General features: G+C 34.4%; 1 protein-coding gene across 3 annotated transcripts in view; it reads left to right on the top strand.

Annotated features, from left to right (window-relative positions):
- Positions 1-20386, top strand: part of Galt (Galactose-1-phosphate uridylyltransferase) — a 235823-nt gene that overhangs the window by 65748 nt on the left and 149689 nt on the right. For all 3 annotated transcript variants that reach the window (XM_090406502.1, XM_090406501.1, XM_090406503.1), the window contains exons 6-7: positions 1846-1968; positions 18713-18845. In XM_090406502.1, coding sequence (XP_090262628.1) covers positions 1846-1968; positions 18713-18845 — 256 coding nt within the window. The remainder of the gene's footprint in view (positions 1-1845; positions 1969-18712; positions 18846-20386) is intronic.

Raw genomic sequence — 20386 nt, 5'->3', positions numbered from 1 at the left:
AGTGTCAGTATTTAAAAACAGCTATTTTAAAAACAAGGGGTACAGTTTATAGAAATGGGTTTAAAAGGGGTACACAAGTGGAAAAAGGTTGGGAACCACTTCTCTAGGGAATAAACAGGAAACTTTTCAAGCCACTTCAGCTCATGTAAGCAGATAGTAGTCTCATCACAACAGACAATTAAATTCATTTACTACCTCCTACAAATATTCACAAACATTCACAGATCTTTATATGGACTTTTTTTCACTTGAAAATGAATTAGCTTATCTCATACGAGATAGCAGGATTTTCTCCTGAAAATTCAGGTTTTTCATCCTGCTTACAGGCAAATTGGCCAAAGAACAACACATAATTTATAGACAAAAAATACTATCGATGAAGGGGGTAGATGGCATTGTGTGTAGATGGAGGATTGAACAGTGTAGACAGTGGGATACTGGAAGTGATGTGCTCTCTCCTATGACGAGTCCTTGAACTCTTTTGGGATATCACATAATAGTAATAACATTCAGTCCTAGTGTAGGATGTGAACTACAAATCCTACACTTAGGATTTGTAGTTCAAATCACACACCTAGGATTTGAACTTGGAAAATGGATATGCTAACCACTTGGCCAACCAAGATGGTGTGTGTGTGTGTGTGTATCTATCTATTTATTTATTTATGTATTTATTTATTATTATTATTTCGTGACACCTCCAAGGAATCCAAAGACTCATCGGGGGGGGGGGCACCTTCTCAACGACTCTTTGTCTCCACCAATTACACCGAACCACCACTATCACCATCATCTACACCAGTGCTTCCCAAACTTATGGATGTAAAGGCCACCCCCTTGCAAAAATTAAAATATTTCACAGCCCCCATTGAAAAAAAAATCGTAATACAGACATATATTATTATAATATTTATTGTATTTATATTCAATACAAAACATACACAGGGAATATTGCAAAAATCAACTGCAAATATTAAATTTTTAGTATCTTACATACACATTCGACATGGCACACTTAGTCTTAAAGCATTTTAATTTTTTTTTTTCATTATTTCATAGTCCCCCCCCCCCCTCAACAATACTATTGGCCCCCAAGGGGGCCGCGGCCCACAGTTTGGGAAGCGCTGATCTACTCCAATGCCATCTCCTGCCCATCACCACCAATAATATTTTTTGTCAAATAAATTGCATGTGTTCTGAAGGCTGATTTGTTTGTATGTGGGATATTTATTTGTTTTTATTTTTATTTATTTTTGAAGATGTACTTTGATTAAATGGAAGGAGTTATAAAAAAATAAAAGAACTGAAGTTAGAGAAGCTTGGAAGAAGGAACTCGCCATAGACCCAGTGACTGCCCTGTAGAATAATGACTTTGATGATAGAGCAAACTCCAGTGGGTGATCATGTTGTTATTAGACCTTTGGTTTGTGAACTTTGTTATGCTGTTGTTGATTAGAAATAGGAAATTTGTTATCCGTTTACCAAATAATAAATAATCATAATTATTAATAATTCCTAATTATCAAATGATTAACTTATTAATTATAGTTAATCTAGTTAATAATTATTCAGTCTAATGCATAACTCTGATATTAGATTGAAATTGGAAATGCTTAGATACTGTTTATAATGTGATGATGTTGCAAATCTTAGGAATAACCAAAGAATTAGGTTATTCCTAAGATTTGGTTATTCCTTAACCAAAGAATAACATTAGCATGCATGTAGCATGCTAATGCTACATGCAGGTTTCCCTAGCTTATTTAGAAAATAAGAACGCTTTAATTATATTTTGTTTTCTAAATTGAATTCTTATTTATTTATTTATTATTATTTTTATTTTAGATCTGGGCAAGTTCATTTATTCCTAATGAAATCAGAACGAAAGATCATATGCAAAAGGAATACTATGAGAAACACAATCGCCCTATGTTGATTGATTATTTGAAGGAAGAAATAAAAAGGCAGGTAATTTCTGTTTAGTATTTTTTTATTATATTCTTCTGGACGTCATTTATAAAATTTTTATATCCAAAAAAATAAATAAAATAAAATAAAAATAAAAGCTAAACAGTGCTAAAATCGAAGTGTCAAACTTTTTTTTTCTTTCATGTGAATCCCACACACATGAAAAGTTGCAAATTTTTATTTTATACTTTTGCAATGAAATCAGTGCTGCATACTATTGCCACACGTAGGACCAAAAGAGGCCTAAGGCCCCAAGATATTCTATACTATTCAACTCAACCTGAGGAATCTAGAAATCATTCTCTGGTGATGAGTAGAATTCTCTGGTAAGTTCACCACACTACTAGTGTGTCCTGAAGGCATGTAAACAAAGTATCTTGAAATCTTTTGAAAGAGTCCAAAGTTTAGTAGGTTCCTCTTAACTTTGCTGCCTGAAATCTGCCTGAAAGAGTCCAAAGTTAGTAAGTCCAGCTGCTTTTTTGATGACCTCTGAAGGATATGTTTCCAGAAGTAAATTTTGGTGTCAACTTTAATAATTAACCAGATTTGACTTATACACTCTTTTATTAAAGATTAATGTTTCTCTTAACATGCTTATTGTATATATTGGAAGTTTATTTTGCACTTGGTTAGACTATAATAAATTTAGTTTAATCCTTTATCCAAGTGTAAGTAAACAAAGTTTGCACCTGAAAATATCTTCAGGACAGGTAAGGTGGTGCAACTCGTAGCAAAGGTGGACCAAGATCTCATCACTTCTTGTCTCAGTATCTCCCATAATGCAAAGCACATCTCCTTGCGGACATATATACTGCTATGCATTAAGGGAAGGGCCACTACCCAGACCGGTTTCAACCTTTATTGAGGTCTCATCAGTGGGAGGCAGACCCAGAATGGTTCCACATAGCAGTAAGGGCCCTTCCCTTACTGCTATGCATTAACTTTCCTACCGGCTAGGACGTCTATAGACGTCCAACTAAATCTGGATAAGATTCAGCCCACCCGTTTAAAGAACCTGGATAAGAAGTGCAATTTGACTGTCATGTCCATTAGAAGGTGTGATAAACCCTCACGCTGAAGAGAAAGGTTAATCGGATTATCTCCCGTTCGTAGCTGCCTTTCAGTTGCCTATAACAAGAAACGGACTTTCTTGTTCCATGCTGGTGAACTGGATTTTAGTTATATATGATAGACTAAAAATAGAGAAATTATTTATATTTTTGTTTTCTCTTTTTATTGTACAATACAATTTTAATTTCTGGACAAAATAAAGGTCTTGCATAATTTCTTCACTTAACCAATTTAATTTTTTATTTTTTTGCGCTAATTTTTTTCTAATCGCTACTAGACAAAAGATTTTTCTTTGTTCTCGAAGAAATTAATTCACGATAATTATTTGGAATATTCTTTTAAAAAAAGAAAAGAAAACCGGCTGCCTATGTTCCAGATTATATTAATTTTATTTTTGTGCAAAACCATCGAAATCGAATAATACTTAATAGATTTCCTTTAGGACACGCTTGAGCAACTTTGCTTTATAAAGAATAACATGAAATTCTTTAATCATATTACTAAATTTTTTCTTCATGTTGTATAGTAATCGGTACTTTCACTTTCTTGGTTTCCTTGTATAATTGGTGATTACAAAATGAAATTAACAGTTATGATTTAAATTTATATTTTCTGCATAATTCAGATATTTTATTCTCCAATATTTAAAGTAAGCGATACATTTGCTTATTTTTATCATTCAAAATATGTATATCAAATGTGAAATTTCATTTCCATATTTTTACAATAGAATTGAACTTTGTTTCGCCTCTGATAGTTTAACCCCCCCCCCCCCGTTGCATTACTATCACACACCCGAAAACTGTTATGAAACATAGGTACAGTTTTTATTTAATTCGTTATTTTTCTGTAGTAATTGTTCCACATAACTTTAATTTTTCGATACTGAAACTATGTGGTGATTATTATAAATTAGCAAATTATAAATCAGACAATATACATATTTCCTGATTATTATAAATCAGGAAATTATGTGATATTCGGATATAGGTGAAATTAATATTTAAAATCACTGTCATCCTTCAAATGCAATATCAGAATAAAGAAAGTGAAAAACCCGAAGTTTCAAAATACATTTCGAAAGCCCACTCTCGAAATGTATTGGTCTACAGACTGGATTCTGAACACGCCAATGTTTCGTGATGTTATGACTGAAAAACAATTCAGTCTCATCATGAAGTATTTGCATTTTCAGAATAATGAGGAATACGATCAGGCAACACATCCTTGCCCAGTCCTCAACAAAATTTATGATTTTCTGATGAAAATCCGTCAAAAATGTAGATCACTCTACATTCCTGAGAGAGACTTGAGTATCGATGAAAGCCTTATGCCATTCAAAGGTAGACTGAAGTGTAAGCAGTATATTCCCAAAAAGAAAGCGAAGTATGGAGTAAAATTTTTTATGCTTTGCGAATCGGAAAGTGGATATCTTTGGGATTTCAAACCTTATACGGGAAAGCAAACTGTAATCGAGCACAATAAATATTCGGATCTCCCCTTGTCGATGCATGCAGTAATGCAGTTACTAGACCCTTTACTGGGGAAAGGTTACTGCATTATAATGGATAATTACTATATATGTGTCCTGAACTCACTGATTTGCTTTTACAGCATCTTACAGATAGTTATGGTACTGTAAATGCAAAAAGGCAAGATATGCCTCCAGATCTGGCTTCAGGAAAGCTATCGAAGGGGGAAATCCGAACTTATCAGCGAGGGAAAGTCTTTGCACTATGTTGGAAAGACAAAAAAAGATGTTTTTCTGCTATCTTCCCTGCACAATCCATCAGCGGAATCTGTGGAGAAGCATGGTTTGAAGAAAGAAAAACCCATTGCTGTGTGTGCATACAACGACACTATGGGTTGAGTCGACAGGTGCGATCAGCAGCTATCATTCTACTCTGTAATGAGGAAACAGCATAAAACATATTACAAAAAAGTGTTTGGACATGTTATTTGAATTTTGAAGTGTTTGGATTTTGTTATTTGGAACAGTTTCCTCCTGTACAAGAAAAAATGTTTGTCTACCATAACATATCTAGAATACAGAATAGAAATTGTGAAAGCATTGCTGCATGCACATGCACCTTCTTCAGCAAGCAGAAAAACAGGAAATCCTGCCAGACATCTGAGGTTGAACGCTGCTAACTCCAACCATTATCCCGAAAATCTACCACCAACGGCTAATTAAAAAAAAACCTGCACACAAATATTATGTATGTAATAAAAAAATATCAGAAAGGAAACAAAAATCTGGTGCCCTGAGTGTAAAACTGCTTTGTGTGTTTACCCTTGCTTCAAGGTGTTCCATGCTGTTCAAGAATTTTAAATTCTGAACAGTATGAAATAAAAAATGTTTGTTTTCAAGGCCATCAAAACAGTCCTTTTCAGGACTACAAATATTGATAGAGGGATACCTGAATGCACTGTTTCTTTTTCATCTTGAAGTTTCTTTTGTGTGGTATGCATATAAACAATTTTGCATGGTGAAAATATAGCCTATTATTTCTAAAATTTCACATAATTTCAGCGGACAGTAGAACAGCTGGTTTTAAATTGCAAATAAATAGAACAGAATTAGAAGCTTCACAATACAATCTGATTGCCGTATATCTTTTGTCAAAATGGTAAAATGAAGTAATTGATTTTGAATGCTGTCTAGAAAAGCTTTCAAACCTGTATAGAAATTTAGAGTAGTTATGCAATTCAGTTCCAGGAGAGAATAAGGGGAGGGGGGAAGCATTAGAAAATCTTCAAAATGAGCAAAAATGTTGAATCATTCCGTATATGATATTTTTCACATTATATTTTCAACATATCTACGAGGTTATGCACTAGATATTATCGTAATATGCATAATACAAATAAATAAATAAATGACGAAGGCGAAGAATCACTGCTAAAATATCATTGGATATAAATTTTTGATACCAAAAAGACACAATCGGAAACCGAGTAAGGCAATTTAGCATTTTAACATTTTTTTTTATTTTGCCTTTATGAATAACAAAAAATCGTTTCTAAATCTGAAATGTGATGATCCATATAATGCTATTTTGCTAGAAACAAAAGCAAAAGGACATATTTATTTCAATAAATATTATTTAAAAATATAAATATTTGACATAATATTTTCAAAGCAAACATTTGAAAATTTTAAAATTCAAAAAAAATTATTCAATTATTATACGTAAAGTGAAAGAACAATCAGTGCAACTCTTCCGGTGCACTGATTTGTAGAATAAAATACACCAAATTTACTATCACTAAATAGATTCATTGCAAAAGCTGATCAGTGGTCATTTCAGGATTGATTTTTTTCACATATGTGAAATTCGTTTCAATTTTTGGGAAGAGACACAATAAATCATTTTAGAGGCAAGAAAGGTCAAATAACTTAGGACAGTAAATGAAATTCTAAGCAACACAATAGACGTAAAGACAGGGGGAGGGGACACAAAGGTCACTCAGCAACAGTTAATCCACTAATGGCTATAGAATAGCCGTAACGAGATTAACGGCGGAGGAAGGTAATGGCATGATAAAAGGTAGAATGCCGACGAAGTTTTGATCCATGAAAAAAGCTAGGGAGTGTTGAATATTTCATCCACACCGGCCGGTTGGGAGGTTAAGGGAAAGGTCACTACTGGTCTGGGTAGTGGCCTCTCCCTTAATGCATAGCAGTATACATGTCTGCAAGGAGATGTGCTTTGCATTATGGGAGATACTGAGACAAGAAGTGATGAGAGCTTGGTCCACCTTTGCTACGAGTTGCCAAGGGATGTACCACCTTACCTGTCCTGAGGTATTTTCAGGCGCAAACTTTGTTTGCTTACACTTGGATAAAGGATTAAACTTATTGTATATACTGCTTACAGCATCTTCAGAAAGATATTTAACGCAAACAAAAAACAGTAAAATACTCAAATATTTCCCAACAGCTGTTATTTCTTTAAACTGAAAAAATACTAGTTTATAGCTTAATCATGTGTATCATTATCAGGAAGCGTGAATGAGTAGGAAGTATATGAGGAATTAAGTAGGCAATCGAACTTACAGTATATCACCACGTGTCGTGAGGGAATGTTCTATAGAATTAATGGCACCTTTGGTACACCTGTTTAACATGAGTCTTGCAACAGGGTGAGTCCCAAGGGATTGGAAGGTGGGAAAATTGTATCACTTCACAAAGGGAGGAAATAAGACTCAGGCTACAAATTATAGGGCAATCCGTGTATCTAGGGTGTTGTTGTTAAGGTGTTAGAGAAGTTAGTAATGACTAGGATTCAGAAGTGGGTTGATAATAGCAGTATTCTTTATGATAGCATGGACTTATTAGGAGTAGTCATGTTTCAGCAATCTGCTTACATATTACAACAAGATGATAAATTCACTCGATAAAGGAGAAGAATATACACTGGTGTACCTGGATTTTTTAAAGGCCTTTGATAGGCTGCCATACAATAAGCTAGTAGCTAAATGCAATGATGAGATTAGATAATTGATTAGTAAGGTGGATATCTGATTGACCGTTGGACAGGTATCACCAGGTTGTGTATGGAGGAGTGGTATCCCAAATAAGAAGGTCATGGAATGCTACAGGGATCAGTTTTGGAACCATTATCATTAATGGTCCCAAAACTGATGCCAGTCCCAATGTCATTAATGAAATTGGGACTGGCTTAACTGGGTATGTGCAGCTGTTTGTTGATGATGCAAATTTGGGAAGAGCTATGAAAAGTAGAGCAGACATTTTGGCCTTGCAGAAGGATCTGAATAGACTATATGAGTAGGCAAATAATTGGAGCCAGCAGTTTAATGTTGCAAAGTGCAAGGTCTTGAAATTTAGTAGGCAAGGTTGAGATGCAGATAACACAATTCATGGAGAAATTTTGACAGAGGTGGAGGAGATGAGAGATCTGGGAGTGGTGGTGGTGGACAGAACATCCCAAAGGATTATAGCAATAATGAGGAGGACATTGACATACTGAAGCAAAGAGGTTATGGTTGTCTTGTATAAGGCTTTGATCAGGCCACATATGGATTACTGTGTACAGATTTGGTCACCTAATTTTCAGGGGGATGAGGATGTACTGGAGAGTATCCAAAGAAGGTTTACTAAGTTAATGTCAGGTCTATGGAATGTCAGATAAAAGGGAAGGGAGGGGAGAATGAGGAAATGTAACTTACAGATCCCTGTGAAGAGAAGAAGTGGGATATGATTGAGACATATAAGTTGGTGAGGGGTTGTTACCAGATTAATGTGAAAGAGATATTTAATAGAGTAGAAGGAAGTAAAGGCAGAACTAAGGCTATCCCTGGAAGCTGTATAAAGAAAGAAGGTGTAAGCAGGGGAGTGAGAAGCAGGTTCTTTGCATGGAGAGTGATTGGTGAGTGGAATGCATTGCCTGAAAGTGTGGTGAGTGCAGAAACTGTGAATTGGTTTAAAGCACAGTTCAATGATTTTTTGTGTGAGGGAGTGTAGACCTCCCATGATGATTCCTTTAACTATTATTCTCTTCTAAATAAAGCATGGAGGAAACTTGCCAATTTACATGTGACCATCTGTGATGTGTATCTGAGTTCACTCTTTTCTTCTCTATTGTTTTCAATATTGTTTATATGTTCTTTTTTTATGGACTTTGAAACTTCTCCCAGTTTAACCTATGTACATCATTCTGCAAGAATAAGGAATCTTGTGTACTTCAGGATGTTTGTTAAATCGAATGTTGTCTTTAGGTGAATGTAGGAAACTGTAAGGTGTTAACTGGCTTTAAGGCTGCTCTGATTTTAATAGTTGGGCTATTTTTCTTGATGTGTTTCCAACATATGGTAAGGATACCATGCTTTTGTAATTAATTTCTGGGTTATCACAGATGATTAAATAGAAAATAAAAATTTCTTGTAACTTTTTTGAGTAGCCATTTTGGAGGAATTGACTGAATAAGATTTGAAGTTCTTTTCTTTTAATTTCATCATTTTGGACTATATTTAAAGTTCTATTTTTTAAGGTTTTGATGATACCTAATTTTTGTTGAGGGTGGCAGAAAGATCTTGCATGTAGATACCTACCCATGTGCATTGTTTACTGTATACTTCTAATGTTTATCTTCCAGTGATGTTTTTGTTGACAAGCATATCTAGGAATGATAATTTACTGTCCTTTTCTATTTCTATAAGTCAAACCTGGTTAATTATTAAAGTTGATATAAATCTACTCATAGTGAATCACTTAAATTTTGGTATGTGGTAGTGTTCTTGAAGTAGGCACATCATTTTGGTGTTTAGTATAGTGCAATGGAGAGTAGTGAGTGGTTGCTCAACACCTACTTGTCTATTGATAATGACTAATTTATCTCTTTACTGTAAGGTGAGGCTTCCCTACTCAGATGTTTGTCCAAAAGGGATACTGACTGTTATTCAGTTTTTCAACCTGTTTTCTATAATCTGCACTATTTTGTTGTGTCCTCTGACATGTGCACAGTATGCAACAACATGAACCAAAGTTTCTGCACTATGGCAGCCTGCCCAAGTTTGCAAAGATGTTCTGTTTAGGGAAAACTCAAAAGTTCTCAACCTTCAATTTCTCTGCAGAGGGAAACAAGAGAAAGTGTACTCAACTTTGTCACATTGATATTTAAACCTTGAACTTAGAAAAAGTTGACTTCTTAGTTGAGTTTCTGCATGCAGAAGCTGTGGGTATAGGATCATTGGCAATGCATAGCATTAACAGTGATTATGTCAAGTGAATAGCTAGTTTGGCTTGGAAGATGGCAAAAACTTGAGAGTGATGCAGTTGTGAAGACAAGAGACAGAGGATCCCTTGATATTATACCTTAAGTTCTAGGGTGGATTAGTCTGAAGCCCAGGATGATAGTAAGGGAATTTGTGGATTAAATTTCTGATAGTAACACTGGTGAGGAAAGCTTCTGGACATGAGTACAAGTCTTTGGAATGAGTACGAGGACAGATTGAGAGAATGTAAATGCAAAGCCTCGTGAATAGGAGGAAGAGGAGGGATATGATTGAGACATATAAGCTAGTCAGAGGCTGTTATCAGGTTGACATGGAAGAGATTTTTCATAAAATGAGAAAGGGGGAGATAGATCAAGAGGCCATCACTGGAAACTATAAAGAGGGTGTGAGGAGAAGGTTCTTTGCTGGTGGCTGGTGAGTGATGGACACATTGAATCATTTTAAGGCACAGTTGGATGAGTATTGTGTGCAATAGTGTGTACCTTCCATGATGAGTGTCTGACTCCATTGAGGTAGGATGTTAATGATAATAATAATTAGTAAGTATCCACCCAGATACTGAATAAACAAGAATAGGCTGGAATTTGGAAATTAGCTATTCCATAAACAAATATAATGAATACAACATGATAAAATATCATGTTGGCTAGGAAATTGTCTTATTAAACTGTAAGAAGTCAACTACTGGAATCAATCAAATTTCATTACAGCAGAATTGAAGGTAGGCACCATCAGCATAATAATTGGTCAGATGAACAGAGACTAAAACACACATGAGATACTACTGCTAAATGATAATATATTATATTGAGCAGTAGTGATCAATGAAAAGAAGAACTAGTAATTTATCATCTATAATTTATACATATCAAATTCCTGATATGCACACTCAGGTGGGGTAGGGGTGTACAGAATATAACAAAAGTACTGCATGAAAGATCATTACTAACTTCCTATTAACAATTTTCTTCCAAATTAATTGTTGTCTGTCAAGACTCTAGTATTATCAGATCTGATATGTCTGTATTCTAAGGCACATCTTGCTGTATCAACCCACATAGACTTTGGTCTTTCTCTGAGTTTTTTCCAGCTATTCTGCAAAAAACACCTCTTTTGCTAACCTTTCTTCTCCCATTGTGTTCAAGTGACCATACTACTTGAGATTAGCTTTGTTAACACATTCCTGAATGCCAACAAACATCAAATTCTTTCTTAATATCCTAGTTTTTAAATTTTAGATTTTTAAATATGATATTGCCATTGATACCATCTGTTTACTCCCCTAATCTTTCTCAGATGATATGAGATTTCCCAAATCTCCTATCATCCAGTCTTTGATCAAGTGCTTTACTTCATCCCAGCTCTCAGATCCATATGTTAAAATTGATTTGAAGACTGTGTTGTATACATCTAGATTAGTGTTTTGACTTTTCTCTCTGCTTCTGTTTGTCCATCAAGATCCAAGACACAAATCTTTCGCAGAAATCTTTCGCATACCCAATTCTTCAGTTAAAATTACCCTGCCCTGTTTCTCGATTCATTTGCAATTCATCAGCCATTAATCACACACTTAATTGTCTTTCAGCCTGTATCAAATCTCACACTCTGTTCACATTTGCATCCATCATTTTTGTTTTTGGCTGCCCACTTCTAGGGTCGTCATTCACATCTTCTCACCCACCTTTGAATCTCTTATGCCACTCAAAGACACTTGACTCTTTCAGACCATTTACACCATATGCCACTTTCAACAGCTCCAATGTTTCAGTAGCAGTTTTTCCTATTTTCACACAAAATTTGATGTTAACACGCTGCTCCAAATTTCAATCACACATTTTTCTGCTAAAGTTTACATGCAGATCTTTATTGTTTTTGCAATAGCCAACTAACAAATGGCTCTATCAGCTTGAGTTTTACGCAAGCATTAGTTAAAAGATGTACAAACATGATTACTCATGTGACTCCAACCAAATCACCACATGGGCGACGCTACGCGAACGTTACCGGAATTAAATTGTCACACCTCGTATATTCAGTAGCAGTTTTGCTGATTTTCACACAAAATTTGATGTTAACACGCTGCTCCAAATATAGATCACACATTTTTATGCCAAGTTTACACATAGATCTCTGTTGTTTTTGCAATAGTCAACTAGCAAATGGCTCTATCAGCTTGAGGTTTATGCACCTATTAGTTAAATTATGTACAAACATAATTACTCACGTGACTCCTCATTATGATCCAACTAAATCACCATACAGGCGACACTATGCAAATTGAATTGTCACACCTTGCATATTCCTAATTGCATTCTTGTTGAGTATTTTCTATCACCATACCACTGATGGTTTTGTTTAACAGTCTTTCAAATTACTCCAGACATCTAGAACATGCTTATCATTGAACAAGCTTTTTCAATAGCCTCCGAAACATTTGCCACCTTCTTGATATTTATTTTCGATGTTCTTATCAAAGTCTATCCATGACTTTTGCTTAGCTAGTTTTGAATAGTGATTCCCTTTCTTACATTTTTAGCTGTATTCTCTAAGATCACAAGCTGATTTACTCATGATGAATTTTTGATAAGCTTTTTTCTTTTCGTTGACTGCCTCTTTAACTTCCTGAGTCCACATGGAGTCTAAATTTTTCTCTCTTTGCAGAGATTCTGCTTCTCTTGCTGAATTAATCAATGCTTATTTTTAGGGCTTGTCACTGAATCTCCACAGTTTGGTTCTTGTTTTCACTCTATTTCATTTTTTCTCAATAATGTTTGTGTATTTGAGTCTACTGTTCACATCTGAAATCTATTAAAGTTTGATTCATTTTAAAACTTTCTTACACACTTTTCTTTTCAATATGAAATTCAATTTTATCCTGGTCAATACCAAATGGTGATCACTTCCTATTTCAAATCCTCTGTATACTCCTGTGTCCTGAACCAGTGGGAAAACATTGCTATCGATAATAATACAATCAATGAGACTTTTCTTATTTCTTGCATCTTCTCTCCATGTGAATTTGTGCACATTTTTATGTTGGAATATGGTGCCAGTAATAACTAGTTCATGTCTTAACAGAAATCTGACAGGCACTGTTTTTATTTTTATTAGCTTTGCTCTTTCTCCAAGTTTTCCCAAGAAATTTCTATATGTCGATAGTGTTCTATTTTGCTGTTTACATCTCCAACAAGAATCAACTTTTCCATTTCATTATGTCAGCTGTCTTCTCTAATGTCTTGAAAAATTCCTCAGTAGATTTCCCACTTCTTTTTTAGTAGAACCTTCTGTGGGACCATAGGCAGAATTATGTCTCAATTCCAGTTCCTATTCTGATATTTGTCCACAACACTCTATGCCACTGAATAAGATTATCCTTGTATTTAGTGATAATATTATAGCTACTTTTTTTCTCCTTATCATCATTGCCTGAATATAACATCTTGTATTTGTCACTCAGCAAAATCTCACTTGTTTTTTGTCTTCTTTGTTTCATTAACACCTATTCCTGTTGATCTGGAACTTATCTAATTCTTCAGCTAGTTCCATTTCTTTTCCATTGATGCTTCTTATGTTGATGATACCAATCTTGAATTCTGCTGATGTTAAGTTGGGATTTGTTCTGGCTGCTGACTTTTTTTGCTGTTTATCTTTTTTCCCTTGTTGGTTTCCTGATGAAAACAACAAGGGCTTTGTTTAACAGAATGATGCCCTAACCAGCATGAAATCATGTTGTACCAATATAAGGAGAGTGTCAGTCAACATAGCGGTAGATTTGAGCTGTGCTAAAAAACATGTTTTTAAATAGTCATAGTGTAATCGTAAATTGTGCTGCATTTTTTTCAGTTTGGATACAAGTGTCCTTCAGTAGTGTTGTTGTTGGAATTTTTGTTTGTTTATAATGTGTTTTGCTGCTTGATTGTTCTTACTGCTTCTAAAAATGGTGTCCATAAAGAAGTGCACATCGGCAGCATAGAAAGCTTTTTGAGTTCTGCCTTGGATTTTTCCCAGTGGATGCATTGCAAAAATTTCTACATGTGTATATTTCACAAAAATGTGAAAAATTTATGAACTGTTAGGGTAAACGAAAAGAAGGACAGCATTAATGTATGTGAAAAGTGCTGATAGATTAGAGCAATTAGAAATGGAAGCAAGAGTAAGGACCATAGTAGAAGAGCTTAGGCAGGAGTTGGTGAAAATCAAAAGTGAAATGAAACATCTGGAAGGCAATATTAAATATCTAAAGAAGAGATTGGTCGATGGGAATGAGAAAGTTAGTAAGAAAGAGTCAAAGGATCATCATATATCATTGTATGGGGGACTCAATCATTAGAGGTTTGATGACTAATAAAGATCACAAAACATGCTTTCCTGGTGAAACAATAAAACAAATAACTGATGCATTGCAGAAAAGGAAAGAACAGGTATCAAAATTAGTGATAGTCATGGGCACAATGACGTAGTTTGGGGGGGGGGGGGGAAGAGTGTTATTTTTAGAGGTACCTGTGGCATAGTATAATTATTAAAGAACATATAAGTAATAACTTTTAATTAATAAATAAGGTACAAATATTTCATTCTGAAACTAATAGTACATCTTCATTGTTACAAACAGATAGGAATGGAATACAAGTAATGAACATTTGGTGGATCACCTATTAAAATACATTGTTGTCGCAAGCTAGGAAATGAAAGAAATTAATAAATAATTAATATTTAAGATAATGTTTTTTTTAATGATTACATAAAATAAAAGTCTAACAGATCTTCAAGAGAGAGAGAGAGAGAGAGACAATCATTTCGATTTAAATTCGGTTGGTGTAAAATAGATTCACAACTTTCTTTAAAGAGGCGTTCATATTTGAACTTGCATCTATGAAAGAGAACAGCCTTATCCTATTGGATATTGTGGGTAGTGTTAATACTGTATTGTGCTAAACCAAACTTCTGAGGTTTGTTGTAATCAATATAATATTGATGTTCTTTAATTCTTTTTTCCACAGAACTGCTAGTTCTGTGGGAAAAATAAAATAAAAAATAATTTCTTCCTTATTGCCTTCTGCAAAAGATAAACTATCATCTCTATCTTTGGCTGGTGTTTACCAAATACAATGTGAATGCGATGTTTCTTATTTTGGAAAAACTGGCTGTTCTGTGGAAAAAAGAATTAAAGAACATCAATATTATATTGATTACAACAAACCTCAGAAGTCTGGTCTAGCACAACACAGTATTAACACTACCCATAATATCCAATGGGATAAGGCTATTCTCCTTCATAGATGCAGGGTTCAAATATGAACGCCTCTTTAAAGAAAGTTGTGAAGCTATTTTACACCAACCGAATTTAAATCGAAATGATTGTCTCTCTCTCTCTCTCTCTTGAAGATCTGGGAGACTTTTATTTTATGTAATCATTAAAAAAACCAATTATCTTAAATATTAATTATTTATTAATTTCTTTCATTTCCTAGCTTGCGACAACAATGTATTTTAATAGGTAATCCACTGAATGTTCATTACTTGTATTCCGTTCCTATCTGTTTGTAACACTGAAGATGTGCTATTAGTTTTAGTATGAAATATCTGTACCTTATTTGTTAATTAAAAGTTATTACTATGGACTTACGTGTTCTTTAATAAAAAAAGAATGTTGATAGATACTTGAGGAAGTTGTTGCAGCAGGTAAATGATAATAGTGTTGTTGGAAAAGTAGTTGGTTTGCAAATTACTAATAGTAATCACTATTAGCAAGATGTCTAATTAGTAATCAGACATCTTTCTAATAGTAAGATGTCTAAGTTGTGTGAGGCAAAAGTGGTTCAGTTTTTAAATCTGTGGAGTGAATTTGAAGGGAAGTTGGAATGGTTTCAAGTTAATGGATTGCATTTGAATGGGTTTGGTGTTGGGCATTTAGAAAGGCTATTGTTTTCTGAGAAGGTACAGAGTCAAGAATTAATGTAGTAAATGATCAGTCTACTTGGGAAGCAGGATAGCACACCTAAAAGTGATGGAATGCATAAATGTGAGGATGAGAGACAGACATGAATGGAAATCAGAGTCAGGGTCAGGGAAACGGGAGTGGTCAGATTGAAAAGAGAGAGAGGTGTGGTATAGCAGCTAGAATACAGAATGTTGGTTTTGGTAGAATGTTCTCAAATACATAGTGATTGTTATGTTTGTACACAAAGGTAAGGAGTATTAGAAACAAGAGAGCTGAGTCTGTTGCATTGATTGAGCCAGTATGCCCAAAGATAATTGAAATAAGTGATTGTTATGTTTGTACACAAAGGTAAGGAGTATTAGAAACAAGAGAGCTGAGTCTGTTGCATTGATTGAGCCAGTATGCCCAAAGATAATTGAAATAAGCGAAACTTGATTGTCTGAGGAGGATGTGATGTCAGGAATGGAAATGGAGGTATATATTTAATTTTCCCGAAGGATACAAATGTGGAATGAGCAGGGAGAGTGCTGTTAATGATTGCAGAGGAATTGTGTCCACAAAGTGTGGGAGTTGATAGTACATGCATAGATCTTGAATCTGTGTGGTGTGAAGCTGAAATTAACAGGCTAGTATATCTGAGAGGATGCTGTTATAGGGCAGAGAATGTAGAGAATACTGATTGTGAAATGTTTATGCAAATTGGTTGGGCATGTAAAAAGAATGGTGATCCTGATGGAAGACTTTAATTACAGGAATATAGAATGGAAGGAGGAGATAGTGTATGGGAACAAGGAGAGTGAGTTTGTTGAATTTCTGAGAGATAAATATCTTAAGAAGCATGTGACTGAAGCAACTGGAGGCTTTAATGTTTTGGATTTGGTGATAACTTCACAATATGTAGTTTTTAATAAGGTATTAATACTGCCACCTGTTGGTGAGAGTCATCATGAGGTAACTTGTTTGGGGGAGTAGTGAAACAAGAAAAGCTTACTGCCAAAAATGGATATATATGTGGAAGTATAAAGCGGTTGATTATGAGAAACTCTGTAGTCAGTTAGCATCAGTACATTGGGTAGATGAGCTGAGCAGAAAAGATATTGACAATGCATGGAAATTCATAAGGCAGTATGTGACACAAGCAATGTATAACTGAATACCAAGGGTTAAGCGATTGAATAGAGTAGGAATAAGTGGATGAACAGTGAAATCAAGCAAGCTGTGTTTCGAAAATAAAATGCTATGGAGGAGGTACAAAATAGTTCATGGTGATCAGATCCATGAAGAGTATAAAGTGCAGGCTAGGAAGGTGATGAGCATGGTAAAGAAAGAAGAAGTGCAGTGTGAGAGAAGATTCGCTGGTCAGGTTGAGGTTAATTCAAGGGAATTTTTCCACTATATGGCAAGCAGGAGAAAGAATAATTTTGGCAGGTTGATACTGGTGGATATTTCATGGCAGCAGAGTGACAGTTGGAAAGGATATAGTGGAATTATTGAATGAGCACTTTATCAGTGTATATCATACTCATATAAATGATGCTGTGCATTAAATAGAAGGGGGCAAATATTAGGAGATATGGCAGTGTGTCAGGTGTCAATTGGGTTTAGATGTTAATAACGCTGTGGGAATTATTTGGTAACCTCCATGGAGACAATAGACTCATCGTGGATGATGAATAGACGACAATGGATGACCTGGAATGTATGTGACATAGAATGGATGATATGTCATCACATATTCTTTAAGGAATGTGCTCAACAGTTAGCTATGTCCTTGACCTGGTTTTAATGAAAGTCTTGTAGTGGGTAGGATTCCTAAGGAGTGGAAAAAAGACAAAATAGTACCACTCCACAAGTATGGTTCTAGAACAGAAGTTTCTAATTATAAAGACCAATCTGTATAACTGCAGTTGTAGTCAAAGTATTGGAGAGATTGGTTAGGAATAGAATTCAAGATTGGGTTGATGGACATAGCATTCATTATGATGGCCAACATGGATTTGTACATTGGATTTAGCAATTTACTTGCATTATACAGTATGATAAGGCAACAAGAGTATTAGATAATGGAGACTCATACACTGATGTTCTTGTACTTTGCAAAAGCATTAGATTGATTACCACATGATAAGTTTGGTGGACAACCCCTGCAGAGGATGGGAATAGATAGTATATTGGTGATTGGTGATTAGATGGATTGGTGATTGGCTTTCTGAATGATACCAGCAAGTTGTGTATGTGATGAAGCAGTATCTCAAAAAAGGAGGGTCACTGGTGGTATGCCACAGGGTTCTGTTCTTAGTCTCCCTCTCTAGAGTTTCTTCATTCAGTGATGAGGTAGCAGAGAACTCAATGTTGCATACACCAGGTTTTAGCTTTTAGCAAAATGGGCACTCATTAGTTGAGTGCCCATTGTGTGTGTGTGGGTGTAATAAAAAATTCAGGTGTCCAGGAGGGGAAAAAAAAAAAATTCATATGAGACAAACTAATCACCTTAATGTCTTAGTATTCTAGATGGGATTTGACCGTAAATTTTTTGTATCAAAGGATATCACTGTTACTGACTGAGTTATGATATAATAATAATAATTCAATGATTGAGTTATGATTATAGTCCTATCAAAAAAAAAAAAAGCGTTTTAAGATTAAATGACTTAAATGAAGAAAAAATATTTTTAAGTATATTATTTAAATATATTTTATTTATAGTAATTTATATGTGAATGAATTTGATGTTCAGAAAAATATAAAGAATAAAATACTCTATATTTCTTACTTTATAAAAGACTCAGTTTATTTTTATATGGTTGTGCAAATCACTTGCAACAATAATCCTTTTTTGATTTTATAAAATATAATATAATAGATAATTTTTTAACCCAGACATTTAAAGTGTTCTGAAGCATTATTTGCACAGTCAACAGCTTTTATCAGTAGAACTTGTTACATATATTTCTTTATAACTATTTTACATAGGAACGTATTGTTCTTATAAATGATCATTGGGTTGCTCTAGTTCCTTATTGGGCTGTATGGCCTTATGAAATTATGATCCTACCAAAACGACACGTTTTAAGACTGTGTGATTTAAATGAAGAAGAAATATATTGTGAGTATCTGATTGCTTATGTATAATTTAGTTATAGTCTGTTTATCTGATTATTCATATATAACTTATTTGTTGAGAATTGTTTGTATATGAATGAAGAAAAATTTTATGTGCAGAAAAATGCAAAATACACAATAAAATAGTTTATTTTTTTATTAATTTTTTAAAAAATAAAATTAATTTATAATCAATTTTGCAGTTTTATGATTACTTGAAACAGTGATATTTTATCAGATTTTTAAGATCTGAAAGTTCATATTTCAGTAGCTATTCATAATACTCACTATTTATTAGATATATCGAATTACATATCTGTAATACAGGTATATCCCACCCAGTCAGACTACAGGTTAGATTCCAGACAACCATCATATAGCAGATTTCATCATATAGTGAATCACACCGCCTTTTTTTTTACCCTCACTAGTAGAAGCATCTAGTGGTTTCATAACGTTTTTCAGCAGTCATATGTATGTAAGTGATGTAAGTAAAGCATTTATTTATGTGAGATATGTAAATGAAAATTTTAAATTTTAGAATAATTTTGCAAATGAAAAGGTTATTATTATTATTATTATTATTCCTGACACCTCCAAGGAGTCCGAAGACTCATCGTGGGAGGACACCTACAACTGTCTCAACCACTACACCGAACCTCTATTACGAATCAACACCATCTACCACCTACCTCCACCATGACTGGTGTTCTATGTCTGTAAATTGCGTGTGTTCTTAAGGGCCGATTTGCCTGTATGCAGGATGAAAAACATGAGTTTCCGGGAGAAAAAACCCTGCTACCTCCGTCTTAGATCGGCTAACTCACCTTCGATTGAAAATCGTCCAGATAAAGATTCCTCCCATCGCGACAAGAATCGAACTTAGGCCTATTCCAATCGAAGGGTGCAATGTACCATCGTTGTTCCAATTCCAAGGTTATTCTGAATAGCTTGGCTTAAGGGACACGCCAAACAGTTTCATCATCAATCCACACCATTAAAAGTTTTTCTATTTCAGCAATAAGACTGTCTCATTTATGAATAACTATAGCAATAACTAATGTAGCATTTTTCACTTCACTTAGAATTTTATATTTTTTAATAACAGTAGTTTAAGTAAAGCTTGGCATGCAGTGTCCCTCAGTGTTTGATACATCACTAAATTTAATAATTTTAATCTTAGCATGTAATGTAATAGGTTCGCACTTCTTCTTGTCACTGGAGCAATAGCACCCTTATTTGGAGTTTCATCTGCCATTATTAACAACAATTAAATAATAGTTATAAACATATTTGAAATTGTTATAATTCTTGACCACCAAGATTAATGAATAACTAACTCTTATTTAGAAGTATTGGTCATGTGTTAATAAACTATTTAATAACCAACTAGTTTTGCCGGCTATTGCTGTTGGCTTCTTCAGGGTACAAATAAGGTAGGCAAAGTAAATTACAAGCTAGATGTTAACTGACAATCCTAATTCAATAACAAAATAGTACTGAGCATGAAACAATACATGTGTCACGGATATATGATTTACTTGT

Source organism: Typopeltis vanoorti, chromosome 16, assembly GCF_054136105.1.
Source record: "Typopeltis vanoorti isolate ZY-2024b chromosome 16, IOZ_Tvanoo_1.0, whole genome shotgun sequence".
NCBI classification, from domain to species: Eukaryota; Metazoa; Arthropoda; class Arachnida; order Uropygi; family Thelyphonidae; genus Typopeltis; species Typopeltis vanoorti.
This window is presented reverse-complemented; position numbering and strand designations above follow the sequence as displayed.